Below are 21,600 nucleotides of genomic sequence, written 5' to 3'. Positions count from 1 at the left end.
TTTAATTATTTTTTTTTATTTTTTTTTTAATTTATTTTTTTATTTTTATTAATTTTTTAATTATTTTTTTTTCAATTTTTGAACTTCTCGAAAATAGTTTAAGAAAATTTATAATTTTTAATATTTTCAAAATAGAAATTATTTTGACATTTTTGCAGTTAAATAAAAGAATTTTATGAAAAATAAAATTATAATAAAATATAAAAATCTAAAGAAATTAAAATAAATAACAAAATTTAAAAAATTTATTAAAATTTAAATAAAATTTTATAATTTAATTTTTTTTTTAATTTTTAAAATTTTAAATAATTTTTTTACCAAATTTAAATTTTTACATTTAATTTTTTTTTTTAATTTTTACTATTTTTTTATTAATTATAATTAAAATTAATTAATTAACTATAATTAAAATTAATTAATTAAAAATTTTGATTATTTTCAAAGCTTTTAATTTTTTTATCATATTTTTTATCCTTAAATTTCTTTAATTTTCACTAAAAAATCAAAAAACTCTTTAACTTCCCTAAGTTTCTCTAAAATTTTTAATAAATATTATTTAAAACCTCATACAAAGTCCTTAAGTTACTTTAAAATATTTTAATCTCCTTATGAAGCTCTTTCCTCTACACTGAACAAATTTTCGTCCTCTTCTCCAAGAAGAGTCGTCTCTTCTACATACTTTTTAACAGCTAGTCTGCTTATAAATTATGTAAATTTTATTTAAAGTGACATATGCTAAATTATATCAATCTATTATTTCATTAAATACCCACATTGTCTCTCCACACACATTCTACTTGGTCCCGTACTAATTTATTCAAAAACATAATTAACTTAGATTATCCTCCGTTCATTCACTGCTTTTTAATAGAAAATTTCAAATCTTCTGAAAATGACTGCAAATTTTAATTTAAGAACGTCTTCTTTCCTCTTAAACGTCATTAATTATGACCAGAAGCTGGACAGACAGAAATTAATTAAAATTCAGTCATCATCGACCTTACAACGGTAATCCATGTCATCGCAGAGCGAATTATAAATAAATTATAAATTTTACGACCCATAGATCTGGGAAAGAAGCAAAAAAAGGGGATTTATTTCATCTTCGAAAATTGCTGAGACGCATTGCTGCCATTCAACATGCTGGGATGAATTTTAATTAGATCTCATCAAAATAGTAATATTTTATTTATTTATTCGGTGTAAATAATGTTTCCGAGTAGTGGAAGGCCATTCATCCTTTTTTCCCTTTGAGAAATCATAAATGCGGATAATGTGCAGTGATTAAGTTAATTTGTTGTGCGTGATGTGGACTTTTTACGAAGTCGACCCACATTATAGGCTTTTTGATGAATTATTATCTCACTAACTAACGTACCTACCAACCTTCCTACCTACCGAGAAAGACGTAACGGAAGATTAAGTAATGGATTTATGTGTGCTTAATTTATTAAAGTTGTGATTTCATGTGACTTTTTACAGAAGGGCAAGAGATGTGCGGAAAGGCAGACGAAAAAATTTAACGCACGAAATATTTCATATTACAAAAATTTGACGCAAGAAATCTGTCAAAAAATCGCTCGTTCACACAATAATTTATCATGTAACGTAAGACATGCCGTTTAAATGGGTGAGGAGTGAGAAAAAAACAAAAGATTTTTTTTTTGCCTTCTCATGGCTTGGTTTGCTTTGCTTGCCGAGGATGAGGCTGCAAGTAAATAATTTGTAGATATTTATAAACATAAACACACCGAAGGCATTCACAAAGAAACTTTTTTCAGGTTCGTAGGGTTAAAAATACAAGAGAAGGGCAATGGTTAAAGAAAATTTGCCCATTTGTTGCCCAAAGCTTGATTTTTCAATGTTTAAGGAGATTTATAATGTTAAAAGATGTTTTTTACTTCTCAATTTTGTTTTTCGAAAAGAATTTTGAAGATTTACTTGAAATTTTGAGTGATGGGCTGATTGAAAATTTTTGCCCTTTAGGGTAATTTTTTGCCCATTTGCTAAAATTTCAAGTTTCAATTGAATTTTTTTCTTAGTTTTTTGACGTTTAAAAGAATGTTCAATTGTTACCCTATTGCTGCTTAATTGTTGCCCTTTTAATGCCCAAATGTTGCCCTTTTGATGCCCATTTGTTGCTTTTTTTCCATTTTCAGATTTAAAATTTCATAATTTTAAGGGCAACCATGATTCTTGTCAATTTTCTTCCTTCAAGGACAATTTTTAGAATTTCAAACCTGATTTTTACCAAAAAATTGTACAAATTTTGCCCTTCTTTGACTGCCCTTTTAAATTATTTTGGAATATTTTTGCCCATTTTTGCCCACATCTCAAGAAATCTTTAATTTTTGAATAAATTTCTTTATTTTTAAAATAAAAAATTGCCTTTTTGCCCTTAAAAAATTCTAAATAGCTACATTTCTGCTTTTCCCGCCATTTTTTCTTGTACATACTTTAAAAATCTTGTACCAAAAATTAAAGCTAAAAATGTTTTTTTTTTCGTTAGATTATTTTTCTTCTTGTATTTGCCTACGTTTCCGACAAAAAAAGGAAATCTCAGTTTAAAATCAACATAAATAAACGAGAAACCAACGAAAAGTAAATAAAAATGAAAAAAGGGAAAAACGATTGGAAATGGAAACGTCTGGTATTTTTTTTATTCGATAAATTTTTCAACAACTTTAAAAGCAATAAAAATTGATTCAATAATAATTAAAACTTTATTGTCTTCAGATTTTTTTCTTTTTTTTTTACAAGTAACGATTGCATTAAAATAATGAGAATTCGGCGTTCGACCATTTTTTATGTAAATTTATGATATTATTAAAAGCAAAAAAAAAATTCAAGGAGTTTGAGAAAATTTCCATGGTGCTTGCGACAATTTCGTGTAATAAACTATAATAAAAATCTTTTTTATCCGATTTTCGTTTTCTCTCGTTTTTTTTATTTTCACTGACTTATCAAAACACTTGTGCGGGATTTCTTCGCCTTATTATAATATTTCGACTCGCATATTTTGACGCAAATGTGGCTTGTTTTAAATGGTAAGAGGATTGGATTTCTCGAGTATTTTTTTTTTGCTCTCATTTTCTTTTGTTTTTTTTTCTGTCGTTTTTCGTATCCACAAGCAAAAACAAACAAGATGAAAATTAAGGACATTCGACACAAACAAAAAAAAAATACATTTTATAAGAAAAAGAGACGAAAAGCAAAGAAGAAGAAAAGTTGGCTACAAATCCCGTGGATTTTTATTTCAGTTGTTGCAATTTGTTCGTGTGAGAGGAGTGTCGTTGTCGTCATTATGTTGTATGTATGTAAGAAAAGGATGAGAATAAAATAAAATGAAAGTTAATTTAATTAAATAGGACAGAATTGCTTATAATCACTTGGAAATTGAATTGCATTTTAATGACAGACGAAGAAATAATTTGGGTTAACAACTTGAAAGTGTTATTTTTTTGGAAGGATTGGCACGAAAATGCATTTCAAGTGGAAATGGAGGCGACTGGTTTTTTTAAAAAAATTTTTTTTTAGGTAAGTTGATAAAATTATTTTAATTGACCTCAAATTTTGCATTAAAATACTGAAAAATAAAATAAATCTTATAGTAAAATTAAAAAAAAAAATAATTAATTTTTGTTTTGGTTTTAAATCAAAATATTAAAAAAAAAAATAATTAATTTTAAAAATAAAATAAAATTTAATAAAATTAATTTAATTTAAAAAATAATCCACATTAATTTAAAATAATTTTAATTAAACAAATAATTAATTAAATATTTATTAAAAACATTTATTTTTTATTTAAAAATTAATTTTATTTAATTAAATATTTATCAAACTTTTGATCAATTTTAAGTTTAAAAACCATCAAATAAATTAATTAAATAAAAATAATACTATTTTAAATTAATTTTATTTAATTATATTAATTTACGTAAAAATAAAAGAATTAATGAAAATATTTTTCTTAACTTTTATTTTAGAAAAATAACAAAAATTTAATTATGAAAAAAAATTAAATTATTTAAAATAATAAAATAAAAATATTAATTAATTAATAAATAATTAAAATTAATTACTATTTAAATTAATTTTATTTTTAAAAAATATTTTTTAAATATTCAAATATTTTTATAATATTTTTTATGAGCGTAAAAAGTATTTAATTTTTTTTTAAAAATCAATTTTATATTTTTGTTCAAAATTTTATTTAAATTTATTTAAAAAAATTTTTTTTTGTACGATATTATTTAGAATTTAGCAATATTTTGTTTACTTTTTTAAAGAAAAAATAAAAAAAAAATTAAAATATTTTTTAACCAAAAAAAAAAATAAGTTTTATAAAAAAAACTGTCAATTTTAAATATCTTCGAAAAACAACTCTAACAAATTACATTTAAAAAATTTTTTTACTTTTAAATTTGAAAATGTGATTCCCACAGCAACTGCATCGTTTCTCATCCAGACAAATTTATCTCTCAAAGAAGCAATGGAAAAAATACAATTTGACATGCCATGAATGAGTGACATTAAGTCACTTTCATTTCAACATCAACATTCGAAACACCTTGAGGAGGTAAATTTATGCAGATCATAAAATAACTTTTTTCCGTTCTTTCTTTGCTTGTCAATTCTCAAACGTCACTTTGTTCGAAGCTGAATGACTGACGGAAACAGAGGAGCACAAGTTGATTTGATTAGGTTTCTCCTTGACTGAATGAACATGACTTTGAATACCTCAAAAAACGTAAAACGCAAAAAAAAATTTTTTCGAAGCTCAAAGAACAAGAAATATGGATTCCACTCACACACAGAGAACACATTCCGACATCCTGATATTTTATTTATATTTTTCCCGACATGTGTGTGATAAACTCTTTTGATGTTTTTTTTTTATTCTCTACCTCATAACATAATTTTTTCCCGCACATAAAGTTTCGTTATATGTCGAAGGAATATTATTAAATGAAGTGAAAATCAAATAAAAATAAATTTTATTGTGGCGGAAGAAAAATGAATGGAGAGAAAAATAAATAATAAGCTACTTTTTACTTACACACAACTTCCATGCGTCCTTCGGCTTGAACGGAGGCGAAGCTCGGTGCTTCAGCTGATATTTCACACCGATAGAGCCCGGATGACTTGAGTGTCAGTGCTCGTAGCATCACGCGTGAGCTATCTGACATTGTGTGCTGGAAAGGAAAAAAAACGGATAAAACAATGAAATTGAGGTTTGAAAAGTTTTTGTTGTTAAAAAATTTATTTGAACGCATTTTGAGTTATTTTTTAATTTTTCGATTTTTCAAAATTTTAAACAGATTTATTCTCTTTTAATTAGATTTTAATTTTTTTCTATGAATTTTGAGTCATTAAAAGTTTTTAAAATTTTCGTAATTTTTTCCAATTTTTCCGAAATTTCCCAAAATATTTTTTTTAATACAAGTTTTTAATTTTTTAAAAATTTTTTAATATTTTTCAGATTTTTCACGAATTAAACAATTTATAAATTTTTGAATTTTCTCATATTTTCCGGATTTTCCTCAAAATTTGAATTTTTCACAACTTAAATAATTTTGCAAAATCTACAAATTTTTAAAGATTTTTTAAGAATTTTCATGAGCTTAATTTTTCATGACTTTCAGTTTTATTAAAGATTTCTCAAGATTTGAAATTTTATGAAATTTTTTATTTGATTCATATTTTATGCTTCTTCAAATTTACAAGACCTAAAAATTTTTTCAGAATTTTCACAGTATTTAAAATCTTGAGTTTTTCCAAGTTTTCCGGAAAATTTTAAAAGTTTTCCATGATTTTCCCAAAATTTTGATAGTTTGCTCCAACTCTGCTCTAATAATTAAAATTTTTGATGCTCAAAATTTTAGAACTCTCATGATTCTTGAATTTTTTTCAAAATTTTTTTATTTTGACCATAATGAGAGGATTAAGAGCAATATGATTTATGAAAAATCTTCATGAAATTTTCTCAGCTTTCACGTAATTTTAATTTAGTCGAATTTTTCCAGATTTTTCGAATTTTTAAAAAATTTTCGCAAGTTTAATTTTTTCATGAGCTTCAAGCTTTCACAATTTCCCAAAATATTGTTAAATTTTTCGAGTTTTAACTTTTTCAAAATTTTTAATATTTTCTAGATTTTTCACAAAACGAATGATTTATCGAATTTCCTCAACTTTTCCTAATTTTCATCGAAATTTAAATTTTTCACAAATTTTTCAGATTTCCCGAACTCTTAATTCATCCAAAAGGTATTTAATGACTTAAAGGTTTCCAAAATAATTTATTTTTTTTTTTGAAATATTTGTAAATAATTTTAAAATTTCCCAAAATTTTCCGAATTTTCCATGATCCTTAAATTTTTTAAAAATATTTTAAATAATTTAATGAGCTATAAAATTTGGTTTTCCAAAATTTTCAAAAATTTTCTTATTTAAAGTTTTAAAAAAAATTGAATAAATTTTGAATTTTCATCTATTTTTCATGAGTTTTCCACAATTTTCCACGAATTTTCCGAAAAAAAAATTCAGACAGTATTTTTCGGTATAAAAACGAATAATTTTCTCCTAAATGCGTCAAGAAAAATATTGTCATTCGTCGTAAAATGCATTCATTGAGCAAATATTGAAACTAAAACCCAATATCAGACCATAAATTTGCTTTTTCCCTTTCTCATTTTCAAATTATCCCCGTAATAATATTGGACAAATGGCTTTAAATTGATTGGAAAAGAGTTGCATTCAATGTTCGGTATGATTGAATGCTTTGCACAAAAGCAATAAAATACGAGATGAAGTCGCATTGTTTGTTAGCTCTCGAAATCACAAGAAGAAGGAGGGAATTCAAAAATTTAAACACACCATCATCGTGTTCTTGATGATGTTCGATCTATCATCACAATTTTACTTCGATGCCGTTCGACAAGCCAATAATGACAAATAACGACACGAGAATTCCGGCTGCCAAATTGGCAACAAACTGCTTGTCAAAAAAGAGATTGGAGCACAAAAAAAACGACAAGAATTGCGAAAAAGTAAAGGATTGTGTGCCATAATTCAATGGAAATGTCTGTTCGATGTCTATCGGGGCCCGCAAAGTAAACACTAAATAACTCGGCAACGAGAACAAATTTATGAACTGCTATTCGCAAAACGTGAGTTGAATTTTTTCTTACATCAACTTTGATGCCTTCCACACGGTAACTGTGTTGCGGCGGACTCGCTTTTGGCATAAATCGGTAAAATTCCTCGTTATCTTTGTAGAATTTAACGGAATACAGCGTTTCTTCTTCGCCTTGCTCACTGCTGTCGTAGTTGTGTCCGCCGCCGCCGAAATGTTGCTCGTAGACGCTGTGATGATTGCGCGTGTTGTAAGTGCTGCTGTGTGGCTTGCCATTCATCTCGAACTGGCACTCGAGCAGTGCGGAATCCATCCTTAGCTTGTACGGGGGAATGCTGAATTTGATCATTTTTAAGCTGGTGATGCCTAAAAAGAAATTAAATGGAGTTTAAAATGTTAGTTTTTGTCAAAAATTGTAATAAATTCCGATTTTAGATTTTTTTTAACTCAGAGATGCAAAAAAATTGAATAAATTCCTTTTGAAATTGTAAAATTTTGAACAAATTCCTACGTTAAATTCCTTTTTGAATTGACAAATGTCAAAATTTTGAATAAATTCCGATTTAAATTCCTTTTTGAATTGATAGAAGTCAAAATTTTAAATAAATTCCGATTTAAATTCCTTTTTGAATTAACAGAAGTCAAAAATTTGAATAAATACCTTTTTTAAATTCCTTTTTGAATTGACAAAAGTCAAAAATTTGAATAAATACCTTTTTGAAATTCCTTTTTGAATTGAAAAAAGTCAAAAATTTGAATAAATTCCTACTTTTAATTCCTTTTTGAATTGACAGAAGTCAAAAATTTGAATAAATACCTTTTTGAAATTCCTTTTTGAATTGAAAAAAGTCTAAAATTGAATACATTCCTAGTTTATATTCCTTTTTGAATTGACAAAAGTCAAAAATTTGAATAAATACCTTTTTTAAATTCCTTTTTGAATTGACAAATGTCAAAATTTTGAATAAATTCCGATTTAAATTCCTTTTTGAATTGATAGAAGTCAAAATTTTGAATAAATTCCGATTTAAATTCCTTTTTGAATTGAAAAAAGTCAAAAATTTGAATAAATTCCTTTTAAAATTCCTTTTTGAATTGAAAAAAGTCAAAAATTTGAATAAATTCCTAGTTTAAATTCCTTTTTGAATTAACAGAAGTAAAAAATTTGAATAAATACCTTTTTGAAATTCCTTTTTGAATTGAAAAAAGTCAAAAATTTGAATAAATACATTCCTATTTAAATTGAACAAAGCAAGTCGGAAAATTTGAATGTACTTTGTGAAGCTTTCACATTGAAATGCGAAGACGAAGAACAAATATTTGACACAGATTAAATTTTTGATGCACACAAACAGACACACATTCCGAAGTAACAATGTCAAATCCTCTTATTTCTGTTTTTTAAATTCCTTTTTGAATTGGCATAAAATACACAAAATTCGGTCAAATTGCGATGCAAAAGACTAAATACTGCATCCGTAGTTAACCTTTTTTTCATTTAAAAGTAAAGTCAACATTTTTCGTAAAAAAATCAATAGGGTCAGGGCATTACTTATCGGTAACTTTAGGATTTTTTGACTTTGATAATTAATTTTTTGGTCTTTGAATAAATTCCTTTTTGAATTGACAGAAGTCAAAAATTTGTATAAATTCGGAGTTTAAATTCCTTTTTGAAATACCAGAAGTCAAAAATTTGAATAAATTCCTTCTTTAAACTCCTTTCAGAATTGACAAACGATAAAATTTGAATAAATTCCGGCTTCAAACTTTTTTTACAAAAAAATGAAGTAAATTAACATAAAGACTTTGCTTGATTTATCAGGATTTTCATTGAAAAAATGAGCTTCAAAAATATTGTTGGTTTTGAAATTTCATCTCTAATTTATTTTATTTTTTTCTAACGAATTCCAAAAATGTGTTAAAACTCGATGCATTACATAAATTTCATCAAAACTAATTGCTGTAATCCTATTTATCGAACAAAGCAAGTCGGATTTTATTTCAATTTTACTTTGTGAGGCTTTCACATTGCACCAAATGCGAGAGACGAAGAACAATACTCGACACAGATTAAATATTTTGATGCACACAAACAGACACACATTCCGAAGTAACAATGTCAAATCCTCTTATTTCTGTTTTTACTAAATAATTCCCATCCGTTTTGCCATGGATGGCACAAAATACACAAAATTCGGTCAAATTGCGATGCAAAAGACTAAATACTGCATCTGTAGTTAACCTTTTGTTCATTTAAAAGTAAAGTCAACATTTTTCATAAAAAAATCAATAGAATTTGAGTTTTTTGGCAGAATTTCATTGAAAACTCGAGAGATTAAATTTTCCACGAAGGACATTCGAAATTCGCTAGAATTGTCCTTCATTTTATCACGTTCAATGCAAAATTGGAAATTGCTCTCGCCTACGAAGAAATATAAATTTAATTTTGCTAAAAATGTTTTTCAATAATTCAATGCCTTTGTGTATTTCGAAATTTTTCATTGAATCCTGTTTTTACTCCAGCTAGGTAAAGCGACATTAAATATGTACCCCATTCAAGTTAGTCTCGAACGTGCCTCAGTCGAGCGAATGTTCAAATAATATTTTAGGCAAAAATTCTCCGTAATGAAATATAAAAATCGATTTCAATTTGATAAAGTTTTGTGCATCGTCATTGGTGCTGTCGATATTTGGTTGTGGGGAGGAAGGAAGAAGAAGAAGAAAACATCATGTCGGTGAACTGACTAATTGCTCGAGATTTCAGTTTGATTACATGGAAATCAATTATTGAGAGAAACATCGATTTTGGTCTCTCGTTTCTCTATTCGAATGTCACTTGTTTGTGTTTGTGTTTTGAAAAGTGACTTTTACTGCGGCGTTTTGTGAGAAAATATTTTTTTGAATTTTTTCTTTTAATTTTTTTTTCAAATTTTTTCTTTAATTTTATTTTTTTAAATTATTTTTATTTTAATTAGTTTTAATTTAACAAAATTTGAAAAATTTTCTTAATTTTTTTTTCTTTTTTAAACATTTCTCATTGAAATTATTTTTTTTCTTTAATTTTTCATTAACTCTCATAAAAAAATAATTTGGAAGTAATAATTTAAAAAAAAATAAATTTGAGAAAAAATGAAAAAAGTTAAATATTATAATAAAAAATGTCTTTCAAAAATTAATATAAAATGATTAAAATTTTCATTTCTATTTTTAAACTAATATTAATGCTTTAAATTGTTAAAAAATAGAAAAATATTCAAATAATTTTTATAAATTTCTGAAATAAATTTTTTAAATATTTTTTTTTATAAATTCTTAAAAATTTTGAAATATTATTAAAAATCTTGATTTAATAATTTAAAAAATTTTTATTTCGAAATATTTAAGAATTTATAAAAAAAATAATTAAAAAATTTATTTCAAAAATTTATAAAAATTATTTGAATATTTCTCTATTTTATAACAATTTAAAGAATTAAAAGTATTTAGTTAAAAAATAGAAATGAAAATTTTATTCAATTTTTATAAATTTTTGAAAGACATTTTTTATTAAATTATTTTTTTTAAATGATTTTTTAATTATTTTTTTTAATATTTAATTAATTTTTTTTTTAAATTTATTGTTATTTATTAAATTAATTTTGGAAAAGAAAAATATTTATTGGAGATTTTTTTTTTTTTTTAAAAAAAATTATTAAATTAAAAATAAATTAAATTAAAAAAAAATTAAATAAAATTTTTAAAAAAATTAATAATATTTTTAATTTAAAAAAAAAACAATTAAAAAAAAAGAAAAAATTAAAAAAAATATTCTACTTGAAATTTTTTTCGCAAAATCATCCTTAAGTAAACTTCACAAGACCTCCATTCCATTCCATTTTACTTCCATTCATCAATTTTATTGAAATCCATTCAAAACGATCCTCTCAAAAAAGAAATTTAATCTACTGAATTTGACTTTGAAATAAAATTTTAAGTTGTCGTATCGTCATCATCATCGTTGTCATTTGGCTACGATACGAAGAAATTTTCACTGATTTAATTGACTGAATAAGCCTCATTCTACATAATCCAATTAGGTACGTTTCTGTGTGTATTCGGTGCTTTTGTGAACGAGCTTCATTATATTTACCTGAGTCGACTTCTAAAAAGACGATGATTTGTGCGAAGAACGAAAACGGCTTTATGTCGAAGCGCAAAGACGGCAAAGAAAGAGTCTTTAATGTACTTTTTTGTATGAAAAAGCAGATAATTGAAACGATAGGAATGGCTGAATGTGACATCAAAAGGATTTAAATTACGACGAAGAATTTTTTTCGGGGAATAAAAGGATTTGATTAGAACCGATTTGGCTGAAAAAACGAGATAAGAAGGAAAAATCTTATCAGGAAAAAGGAACAAAAACCAGATTTCTTGTGTAATTAAATTATTCCAGCAACCTCTGTCATGCCAGACTTAAAGTCTTAATTACGGAAATGAATGCCGGAAGTGACAAATCAGAAACAAATCTGGTCCGACCTACATTCCAACTGTGAATTTCCGCAGCGAGTTACAGTAAGCATGTCACCCCTTGTCATTTTACACGCTTTTTAACGCAGAAAAAGAAATAAAATGAGAAGAAGCGAGAATTGAAATAAGTTTATGAACATAAATAATTGCAGACAACGCGTCGCTCGCTCTTTTTATTCCAGCAACCGTTACATCATTAACGCAAATGAATATCACATGGCAAGTTTTTTTTTTGCTTCTCATCTGCTGGGAGAAATAATGAAGTGAGATACTAATAAATTAATTGCATGAGACAGAAATGGGATGTAATTAAACAAAGTAACGGAAATTTAATAATTAGAAGTTTTTTTTTTATTTTCATCTGAATGAAATGTGAGTGCATTAACTAAATTAGAGATTTTTAGTTGGTTTGCTGTTTTTTCCAGCAATTAGTTTCATAAAGCAGCAAAAAAACTGAATATGAAAAGTAAAAAAATGGCGGGAAATTAGTAAATAAAGCGCGTTTTGTACAATATTTGTATTGGGATCTAATTAGAGATGTCAAAATTTGTAAAAAAAAATCGTTAGAGATGTCAAAAGTGAGAAATTTTACATTTTTGTACTCCTCAAAAAATATTTCTATGACAAAATGAGAAAATCAAAAAAAAAACAAAAATTCAATTAAAAATTTTAATTCGAAAAACAAGAATAAATTTTAAAAAAATGTAAAAATACTAAAGAGTAAAAAAATCATTAGCTCTTTAGTATTTTTATTTTTTTTATTTTTACTTGTTTTTCGAATTAAAATTTCTAGTTTAAATTTTTTTTTTTTGAATTATCTCTCATCTTGTGATAGAAATATTTTTTGAGGAGTACGAAAATGTAAAATTTTTCACTTTAAAGGTTTTTTTAATCTCAAAAGAACGTCAAAAATATCATATTTCACATTTCTGTACTCCTCAAAATATTTTTACAAAATAATATTAATATGTGAAAAAAATAAAAATAAAAAAATTTTAAAATATTTAAAAAAAAATAACATAAATATTTAATTTAAAAAAAAAACAAAAAATCAAAAATTAAACAATTTTAAAATAAAATTTAGTATTATTTTTAAATAAATTTTTAAGTCAATAAAAATATTAAAATTATTTAATTAATTATTATTATTTTATTTATTTGTAAATTGTAAAAAATTAATTAAAATTGAAAAAAAGAAAAAAAAACTGTCTGAAAAAAAAATTAAAAATAATATAATTTTTTTTTCTGAAACAAAAATTTTTTACTATTTAAACAATCGATAAACTATTCAAACATTTAGTAAGAAAAAGTTAACAAAATTCATAAAAAAATCTCAATTGATATAAAATTTGCCTTCACAATCCATTGTCTTCACATTTTCATACTCCTCCCTGACAAATCACCGACAAATCGACAAATGGACAGACAATAAGTCAAAGAAACCCATTTTTTATTTTTTTTGTCAAAATAATTTTCATATGCAGCAAAAAAGTAAAAGTACAAGAACGAGACTAATAACCCACAAAATGTTCATTTTTCCTACCCCGAAACATGAAAACAAAACAAAAAACGAACATGTAACGACAACAATTCCTTTTTTTGCTTACTTTTCGTCTACAATACTAATCTTCTGGACACAAAAAAAAGTTACTGAAAGTGTACAGCTGGGATTTGGTTCACACAAAAGGAAAAATAATAATAATAATAGCTATGCGGACATGCTTTTGCAACACAAAAGGCAGAAGCGCACAAAAAAATGGATCACACATTCATTTTCGGAAAATATGAATCGTCCTGTCTCAGCAGTTATTTCGCATGCGGTTTAGCACTGAAGGCAACAAAGTCATTATGATGAAAAATATTGTGATTTTTCTCTCGTCGTGTGGGCGTGTAAATGTTTTGAGTGATGATTCGACGTGAAAATGAGTAAAAATGCTGACACACTCAAGTTCAGTCGGGTGAAGACAACATTTAAATTGTGAACAAACAAAATGTAAAACTTTGGAAAAGGAGACGAGAAAATGTTCAATAACAACAATTTAATAATAAAATATTGATATTATCTCTTTTTTGCTTCATAGATAGACTCGAGCTCGTCTCTTCTCTCAAGATGCTTTAAATTTGCATTTGTAAACAATCAGTGTGTGAGTCGAAGTGAAGTACTCGAGAAACAGGATTTGGATAAGCAGTCTCTTGCAGAAGCCATTCAATATTGCAATAACAATTTGCAAAATCAATATTATGGAAGATTTTTACCATACATCTGAACGGAATGCAGGTAAGCCATTGTCGTTCGTTTCGTGCATTTGATTTTTAGACATTTAAGTGATTTTTGTTATGGTTATTGTTTTGAACTGACAAAAGTAGTTTTTGGGTTGAAATTACATTTTTGGATTGGACTGCAAATCAAGAGATTTTGGGAGGCAGTAAAAATGATACTGAAATTGATTTTGTCTAAAATTATTAAAAAATGATCTACAAAAATGCTTTGAAAATTTTCTTTTTGTAATGTGATGTTATTGAAAATCGTAAATTTGGTTTAAAATTTAATTTTTTATGATTTAATGTTTAATAAAAAAAATCGTGAAATAATTTATTTAAATTGAAAAATTCAATAGAAATTTAAGTTTTTCTTCTGATAAAAAAAAATAATTTTAAGCTCAGATTTTTTTAAATTTTTTACAAAAAAAAAATTCAAACAAAAATAAAAAATGTTTTTGAATAAAAAAATAATTATTAAATTTTAACTTTTTTAAATTTAAGAAATTAATATTTTTTTAAATTTATTTTTTTTGTTCTAAAAAATAATTATTTAATAATTAATTTTTTTAAATTTAAAAATATGTTAAAATAAAAGATCTAGGAGACTTAAATTAAAAAATAAAATAATTAAAAAAATATAATTTAAAAATTAAAAAAAAAATTAATAAAAAAATTTAATTATAAAAAAATAAATAAAAAATTTAATTAAAAAAATTTTTTTTTAAAATAAAATTTAATAAAAAAAAAATTTTCCAAAAATGATTTAAAGTTTAAATTATAAATTTATAAATTTTAATTAAATTAAATTTAATTAATTTAATTATAAATTTTAGTAATTTTAATAATTCCATATGTATTTATAGCAAATTAAAATTTTTTTGAATTTGTTGAATTAAATTTAATTTGTTTAATTTTATTTTTGTTTATTTTGGTAATTTTTTTATATAACTTATTTAAAAAAAAATAAATATTTAAATAACATATGTAATTAAATAATTTTTAAAAAATATTTTAATTTTTAATAAATTATTTATTTGCTTATTTAATTTATTAATTTATTTAATTATTTTTTTTAATTTAATTATTAATTTTATTTTAATAAAATAATAAAAAAAAATGTTTTTAAAAATAAATCTTATCATTTTCTACTTTGCTCTTTATCTTACTAATTTCTTTCCAAAAATTTGTATTATTTGACCGAAAGTTATAGATTAATTTCATCAAGGTCAATTGAAGGACATATGAAGATATCTAATTCAAAGTAAAGAATTTATCATGTCCATTTGATTTAAATTATATTAAAGAGCTCTTTTGTTCTCAACGAACGAAATATTATTAGAAAATTGTTTTAATTTGATATCATTACGAAACATAATGCTTTTTATCCAACCAACGTTTGGTCTTCAAACATATCAGTTTATAAAGTTAAAATTATATAAATTTAACAAATTTATTAGAGTAGAATTGAGTCTATTGAGAACTAAATCCAAATCAACTTGATAGTCGTTAAAGAAATAATTTTCATGCTAACAAAAAATAATTCAAGGGTTCGTTAACTCTTTTAAATTTTTTTAATCACTTCAAAATTTAAAGAATTAAAATAGAAATTAAAATTAATTAAAACGAAAATTAATTAATTTAAAATAAATTAATAATATTAATTGATTTAAATTAAATTAATTAATTTCAAATTAATTAATTAAATTAATTTAATTAATTAATTTAAATAATTTAATTTATTAATTGAATTTAAATTAATAAAATTAAATTAAATTAATTGAATTTAAATTTTTTAATAAATTTCATAAATTTTAATTAATTATTTTTTTTTCAAAAAATCCAAAATTAAATGGAGACGCCTTGCTCATAAAAAATTTTCTCACAAATTCATCTCATTTCCCACTTGAAACAACTTTTCAAAGCTGCACCTTCAAAATCATTAAAAAACAAAACAAAACCTACAGCAAAACTTCATGCCAGCAGCGACAACCCAATAATTATATTATTCAACACACGTAACAACATCATCAATACACAATAAGTTTGATCACAAAATTATTATTATTGCTGCCTGTAATTGTATACATTTTGTAGCTAAATGTGCCCAAGGTTACAATAATGCGTTACCGAATTGTTTTTTGGTGAAATACAAATGGAATCGAGTTACAAAGTAAATGCAGCAATTTAATGATAGTTTAGAGCGAAATTCTGGTTTTGTTTGTTATCGGGAATTCTCACACATGTCTCAAACTTTTATCAACACTCTCGAACGAGTTTGAAGGGAAAACTTTGTATGAACTGAACAGAAAATAAAAACACGAAATATAAATAAATACATAGTTAATGTTTTGCCAGGCGAGTTGGGGCGAAAAACGGAAAAAAATAATGAAATGAGAGAAAAAAAAGAAAACTTTGTCTTTACAAATTTTTTTTTTCGTATGAGTAACTTTTTTGGCAAAGGTTCGCCCTATCTGTTTGCACAACGAATTAGAGTTAAGTTTCGGGTCCGGTACCAGATAAACACGACAAAAAGAAAAACAAGAGAAAAAACTAATCAAATAACAATAAGTATTTATCTGTTGATTTGTGAAATGTCATTTACTTGTTCGTGCTTGTTGTTCGTTTTTTTTTCTCTCTGCGATAAATTCTATTAATTTGTGTGTGTTTGGATAAGCAAGAACAACAACAGCTCTTCGTATAAATTTGATTAGACATGTTGATACGGCAAATGTTGATTTGATGATGATTATATTGACAATTCAAATGTGGAGTTAAGTTAACCCGATTATTACGAATTTATCAAAGGCTAACATTTTCCTCTCGATATATTTGTCGGCATTTAATAAACTTATTATTTATGCTTTGTTGGTTCAAGGAAAGTCTTGGCGTGCTTTCATGTGGTCTGAAATGTTATCGATTGAAAAAATTTATAAACCACAACACTTGTAAATATAGAGCTTATTGTTGTGTATTTTTTAAGCGAATGAGACATTCAACATTCACGTGATTTTTTTTCTTTTTGAGAAATATTAAATTCAATAAATTCGGATTTTTCTCATACAATGTCGCAAATTGTGGAAATTTAGTGTTTCGTAACAATTTTAAATAATTTTAATAATTTTAATAATTTTAATAATTTTAATAATTTTAACTATTTTAATAATTTTAATAATTTTAATAATTTTAATAATTTTAATAATTTTAATAATTTTAATAATTTTAATAATTTTAATAATTTTAATAATTTTAATAATTTTAATAATTTTAATAATTTTAATAATTTTAATAATTTTAATAATTTTAATAATTTTAATAATTTTAATAATTTTAATAATTTTAATAATTTTAATAATTTTAATAATTTTAATAATTTTAATAATTTTAATAATTTTAATAATTTTAATAATTTTAATAATTTTAATAATTTTAATAATTTTAATAATTTTAATAATTTTAATAATTTTAATAATTTTAATAATAATTTTAATTTTAATAATTTTTAATAATTTTAATAATTTTAATAATTTTAATAATTTTAATAATTTTAATAATTTTAATAATTTTAATAATTTTAATTTTAATAATTTTAATAATTTTAATAATTTTAATAATTTTAATAATTTTAATAATTTTAATAATTTTAATAATTTTAATAATTTTAATAATTTTAATAATTTTAATAATTTTAATAATTTTAATAATTTTAATAATTTTAATAATTTTAATAATTTTAATAATTTTTAATTTTAATAATTTTAATTTTAATTTTAATTTTAATTTTAATTTTAATTTTAATTTTAATTTTAATTTTAATTTTAATTTTAATTTTAATTTTAATTTTAATTTTAATTTTAATTTTAATTTTAATTTTAATTTTAATTTTAATTTTAATTTTAATTTTAATTTTAATTTTAATTTTAATTTTAATTTTAATTTTAATTTTAATTTTAATTTTAATTTTAATTTTAATTTTAATTTTAATTTTAATTTTAATTTTAATTTTAATTTTAATTTTAATTTTAATTTTAATTTTAATTTTAATTTTAATTTTAATTTTAATTTTAATTTTAATTTTAATTTTAATTTTAATTTTAATTTTAATTTTAATTTTAATTTTAATTTTAATTTTAATTTTGATTTTAATTTTAATTTTAATTTTAATTTTAATTTTAATTTTAATTTTAATTTAAAAACTTTTTGCGAGATGACATTTTTTCACAATCCATAACCAGAAAAATTTCTTGTTCAATGGAATTTTTACGTAAATATCTCTTTTCACTTGACTTCCTTCTCACTGTGGTATTATTTGTTTTTTTTTCTGCTGCCTTATATTTTTGTAAACGCTCCAGTCAACACACACACACACTTTTGTGTAAACGCAATTCATTCCCAAACACTTGAAAAGAATAAAGAACGGAAATAAAATACACAAAGAACCGTATTCGGCATAACAAAACGTAACGACCGACGAGCCACTTTTACAATTTACATTACATTACAAACGTTTTTTTTTCTTCGTCCACGATGGAAATCCGGATATGGATTTCTGCGTATCATGAAACAGCATGAACGGCAATTGTTCCGATTGAGCATTTGTGGTTTATCGCTTTATTATTAAATTTTTAGGAATGATGCATGTGATTTTTGCTTCAATGATTTTTCATATTTTACGAAATGTTTTTCCCTTTTGCGCGATGGAGATGACTGGCTCTTTTTTCACGCTTCTTTGCTTGTTGTTACGATGACGAAAGAAGGAAGAAATTTTTCGATAAATGTTTAATTTTTGACATTTAAGGAAATCTTTCAATTTATTAAGCGTGCCAGCAAAAGTTTAGTGCGGGAAATGGCCACTCATAAATAACAGATGAGACAAAAAGTATGAGGAAAAATATCAAAACAATTGAAAAATTTTTCCTTATTCGTTGTGGCGTTTGTAGACAGGTATGAAATATTTTTGTTAGAAAAGATATTTTTCATATCAATAATAATATTTTTCTTTTGCATTTTTCTTCGCATGACATCTCCAATAAATGCCCATATATCCCACAATCAATAAACTTGGAATAAAAGAATGTTTTAAAATTTTTATGGAAATTTTATTTTTCTTTTATTCAACTCGAAAGAAAAAAATTGAAAAAATTGGATTGCAAATATTGCTTGTCCAATTGAATCAATTTATATTAAGAGGCTTTCAAGTGAATTGTGAGGCATGGTCAATGATCGAAGGAAAAGCAGTTTAATGTAAAACTGATGTCCTAAAAATATATTTTGTTCAATAAAAATTGAATAAAAATTCTTTTGTAAAGGATTTTAGCCAATTCAAAAAATTTTTCAATTGAAATTTAAAAATATTTTTTTTAATCTATAAAAAAATCAAAATATGTACTGGAAGTCGATCATTCGATCAATAGTGATGTCAAAAATGAATACTCTTAATTCAGATATTTGAATACTCAAAAGAATTCATTTTTGACATCACTATTTGTGAAGAAACCAAACCCAATGCACATTTTGATAATTTCTTATTTCTCGTATTTAAAAAAAATAAATACATAATAAAAATATAAAATTGAACTTATTTATAAAAAAATTTCTAAAATTTGCTTCAAATTTTTTTTATTGTATATTTTGAATTTTAAATGTAAAATATGTTTAGAAAACAATAAATAATAAATAAATTAAATAAATAATTAGATAATAAATAATTAAAATATATTTCTATCAACAAAAATTCAATAAAAATTCTTATATAAAGGAGTTTAGCCAATTCAGCAAATTTTTCAATTGAAATTAACAATGTTTTATTTATAACAAAATGTGAACTGGGATTCGATCAATAATGATGTCAAAAATAAATGCCCTTAAAACTTAAATTTCTGAATATTTAAAAGTATCTTTTAAATATATTTTTCACATCACATTTGGCATGAATGATCACTTTTTGACCAATTTTGATAATTTACATCAATTTCTTATTTCTCGTATTAAAATACGAGAATAAATTAAAAAAAACTTTAAAAATACTAAATTAAATAAAATAAAAAAATTAAAGAAATTAAAATACTAAATACGAAATAAATTTACTAAAATTTTATTAATTTTTCCTAATTTTTTTAATTCGAAACTTGAAAAACTTGTTTAAGTATAATTTATGCTAATTTTCTACTATTTACAAATGTTTTCTTTTGATGTTGCGATTTTTTTATTTTCCTTTTAAATTTGAGGATTCCCGCAACTCCCTGTTTTCAACTGTTTTCAAAAATCAAAATGGGAACTGGGATTTGATCTTTCGATCAATAGTGATGTCAAAAACGAATACTCTTAATTCAGATATTTGAATATTCAAAAGTATTCATTTTTGACATCACTATTTGTCAACAAATGATCACTTTAACCCAATGCAAATTTTGTTTCTTCACTTTAGCAGCCATTTTCTTATTTGAAATAAAAAAAAATAAATTTTTATTAATCTTTAAAGCGCTAAAAATAAATTTCGCGACTTTGACACTGATTATCCATATAATTAAATCCTAAATAAATGCCATCATCGAAAGCGATATCTAAATATACGCGCAAAATTATCAACAACGCTCAATTAGTAAACTAAACTCTATAAAACTCGGAAAATGTGTCAATTTGTTTGTTTCGCGTATTTTATTTATTTGTTTTGCTCAAACGGGAAAAAAAATTTCCCCCTCCCGATAACAACAGTTGATTCAAATGCACACGAATAACTGCAAATGTTTATATGCTAATTTCAATTAATTAGGTTTTTGTCTAGTGGATTGTCAATTTTATAATTGCCCGTTTTTCGATACACTTGTCTCTCTCTCTGTGTCACACTTTTCAGCGAATTGTTCACATGAGTGAGGTTAGAGAAATTTTCCGACTCACCGCACTCCGGTCGTTCAAAAATGGAAAATATGTTCGCCAATAAATATCAATTGGCAAAAAATATTTTTTTTGATGGGAATTCGCGCGGATTTTTTCGCCGATAACAAGTAACGTACCCCCCTAATAAATGTTAAAAAAAATACTTCAACGATAAAAAAAATCCAACATGACCTAAAACTATTAAAATAATGACAATCATAATGACATTTTATTTAATGTTCATTCGGTTCAGTGCGTTTAGTCGTGTGAGAAAGAGCTTAAAACAAATGTAAATAATTTGATGATTTTGATATCGAGTTTAATGATAGCAAGCGACGATTAAATGCTACCAACGGTTCATTGGTTAATTGCCGGACAAATAGTGATTAGGGCATTATGTTGGCACAAAGCTCATGGGTGAACCAAATATTTAATTACCTCGTTCGTCCTTTCCTCCAATGGCAACGCGGTTTTAATTATTATTAACAGTTCGCATTTTTTTGACATGTCACTGTAATTTATTGAGACACAATTTGCGCAATTTGTGGAAAATTGCTTCATCAATTTGAATTTATTTCAACATTTATTTTTTAAATTTTTTAATTAAAAATCCTTTCACGGAAGACAGAAATTTTTTCATAAATAATTCCAAATAAAAAGTTTTTTTGTTCGTTAAAGCGATAACTGTCTTCGTCAGCAGTTCAGCGAAGTTGTCATCGTGGGCGAGAATAGAAATGAACTTCATTGTTTTCAAACTTTTTAAATAAGTTGTTTTTCCACTTTTCAGTTGAAGAGCTGAAATCGTGACAATAAATGACAAT

General features: G+C 23.7%; 1 protein-coding gene across 1 annotated transcript in view; it reads right to left on the bottom strand.

Moving 5' to 3' along the window:
• Window positions 1-21,600, bottom strand: part of LOC134835062 (uncharacterized) — a 100,399-nt gene that overhangs the window by 62,713 nt on the left and 16,086 nt on the right. Inside the window, exons 3-4 of the mRNA XM_063849913.1 lie at window positions 7,194-7,504; window positions 5,063-5,198 (exon numbers count right to left, since the gene is read on the bottom strand). Coding sequence (XP_063705983.1) covers window positions 5,063-5,198; window positions 7,194-7,504 — 447 coding nt within the window. The remainder of the gene's footprint in view (window positions 1-5,062; window positions 5,199-7,193; window positions 7,505-21,600) is intronic.

Source organism: Culicoides brevitarsis, chromosome 3, assembly GCF_036172545.1.
Source record: "Culicoides brevitarsis isolate CSIRO-B50_1 chromosome 3, AGI_CSIRO_Cbre_v1, whole genome shotgun sequence".
In the NCBI taxonomy this organism is placed as follows: domain Eukaryota; kingdom Metazoa; phylum Arthropoda; class Insecta; order Diptera; family Ceratopogonidae; genus Culicoides; species Culicoides brevitarsis.
Note: the sequence above shows the minus strand (reverse complement) of the source record. Positions and strands in the feature narration are given on the sequence as shown.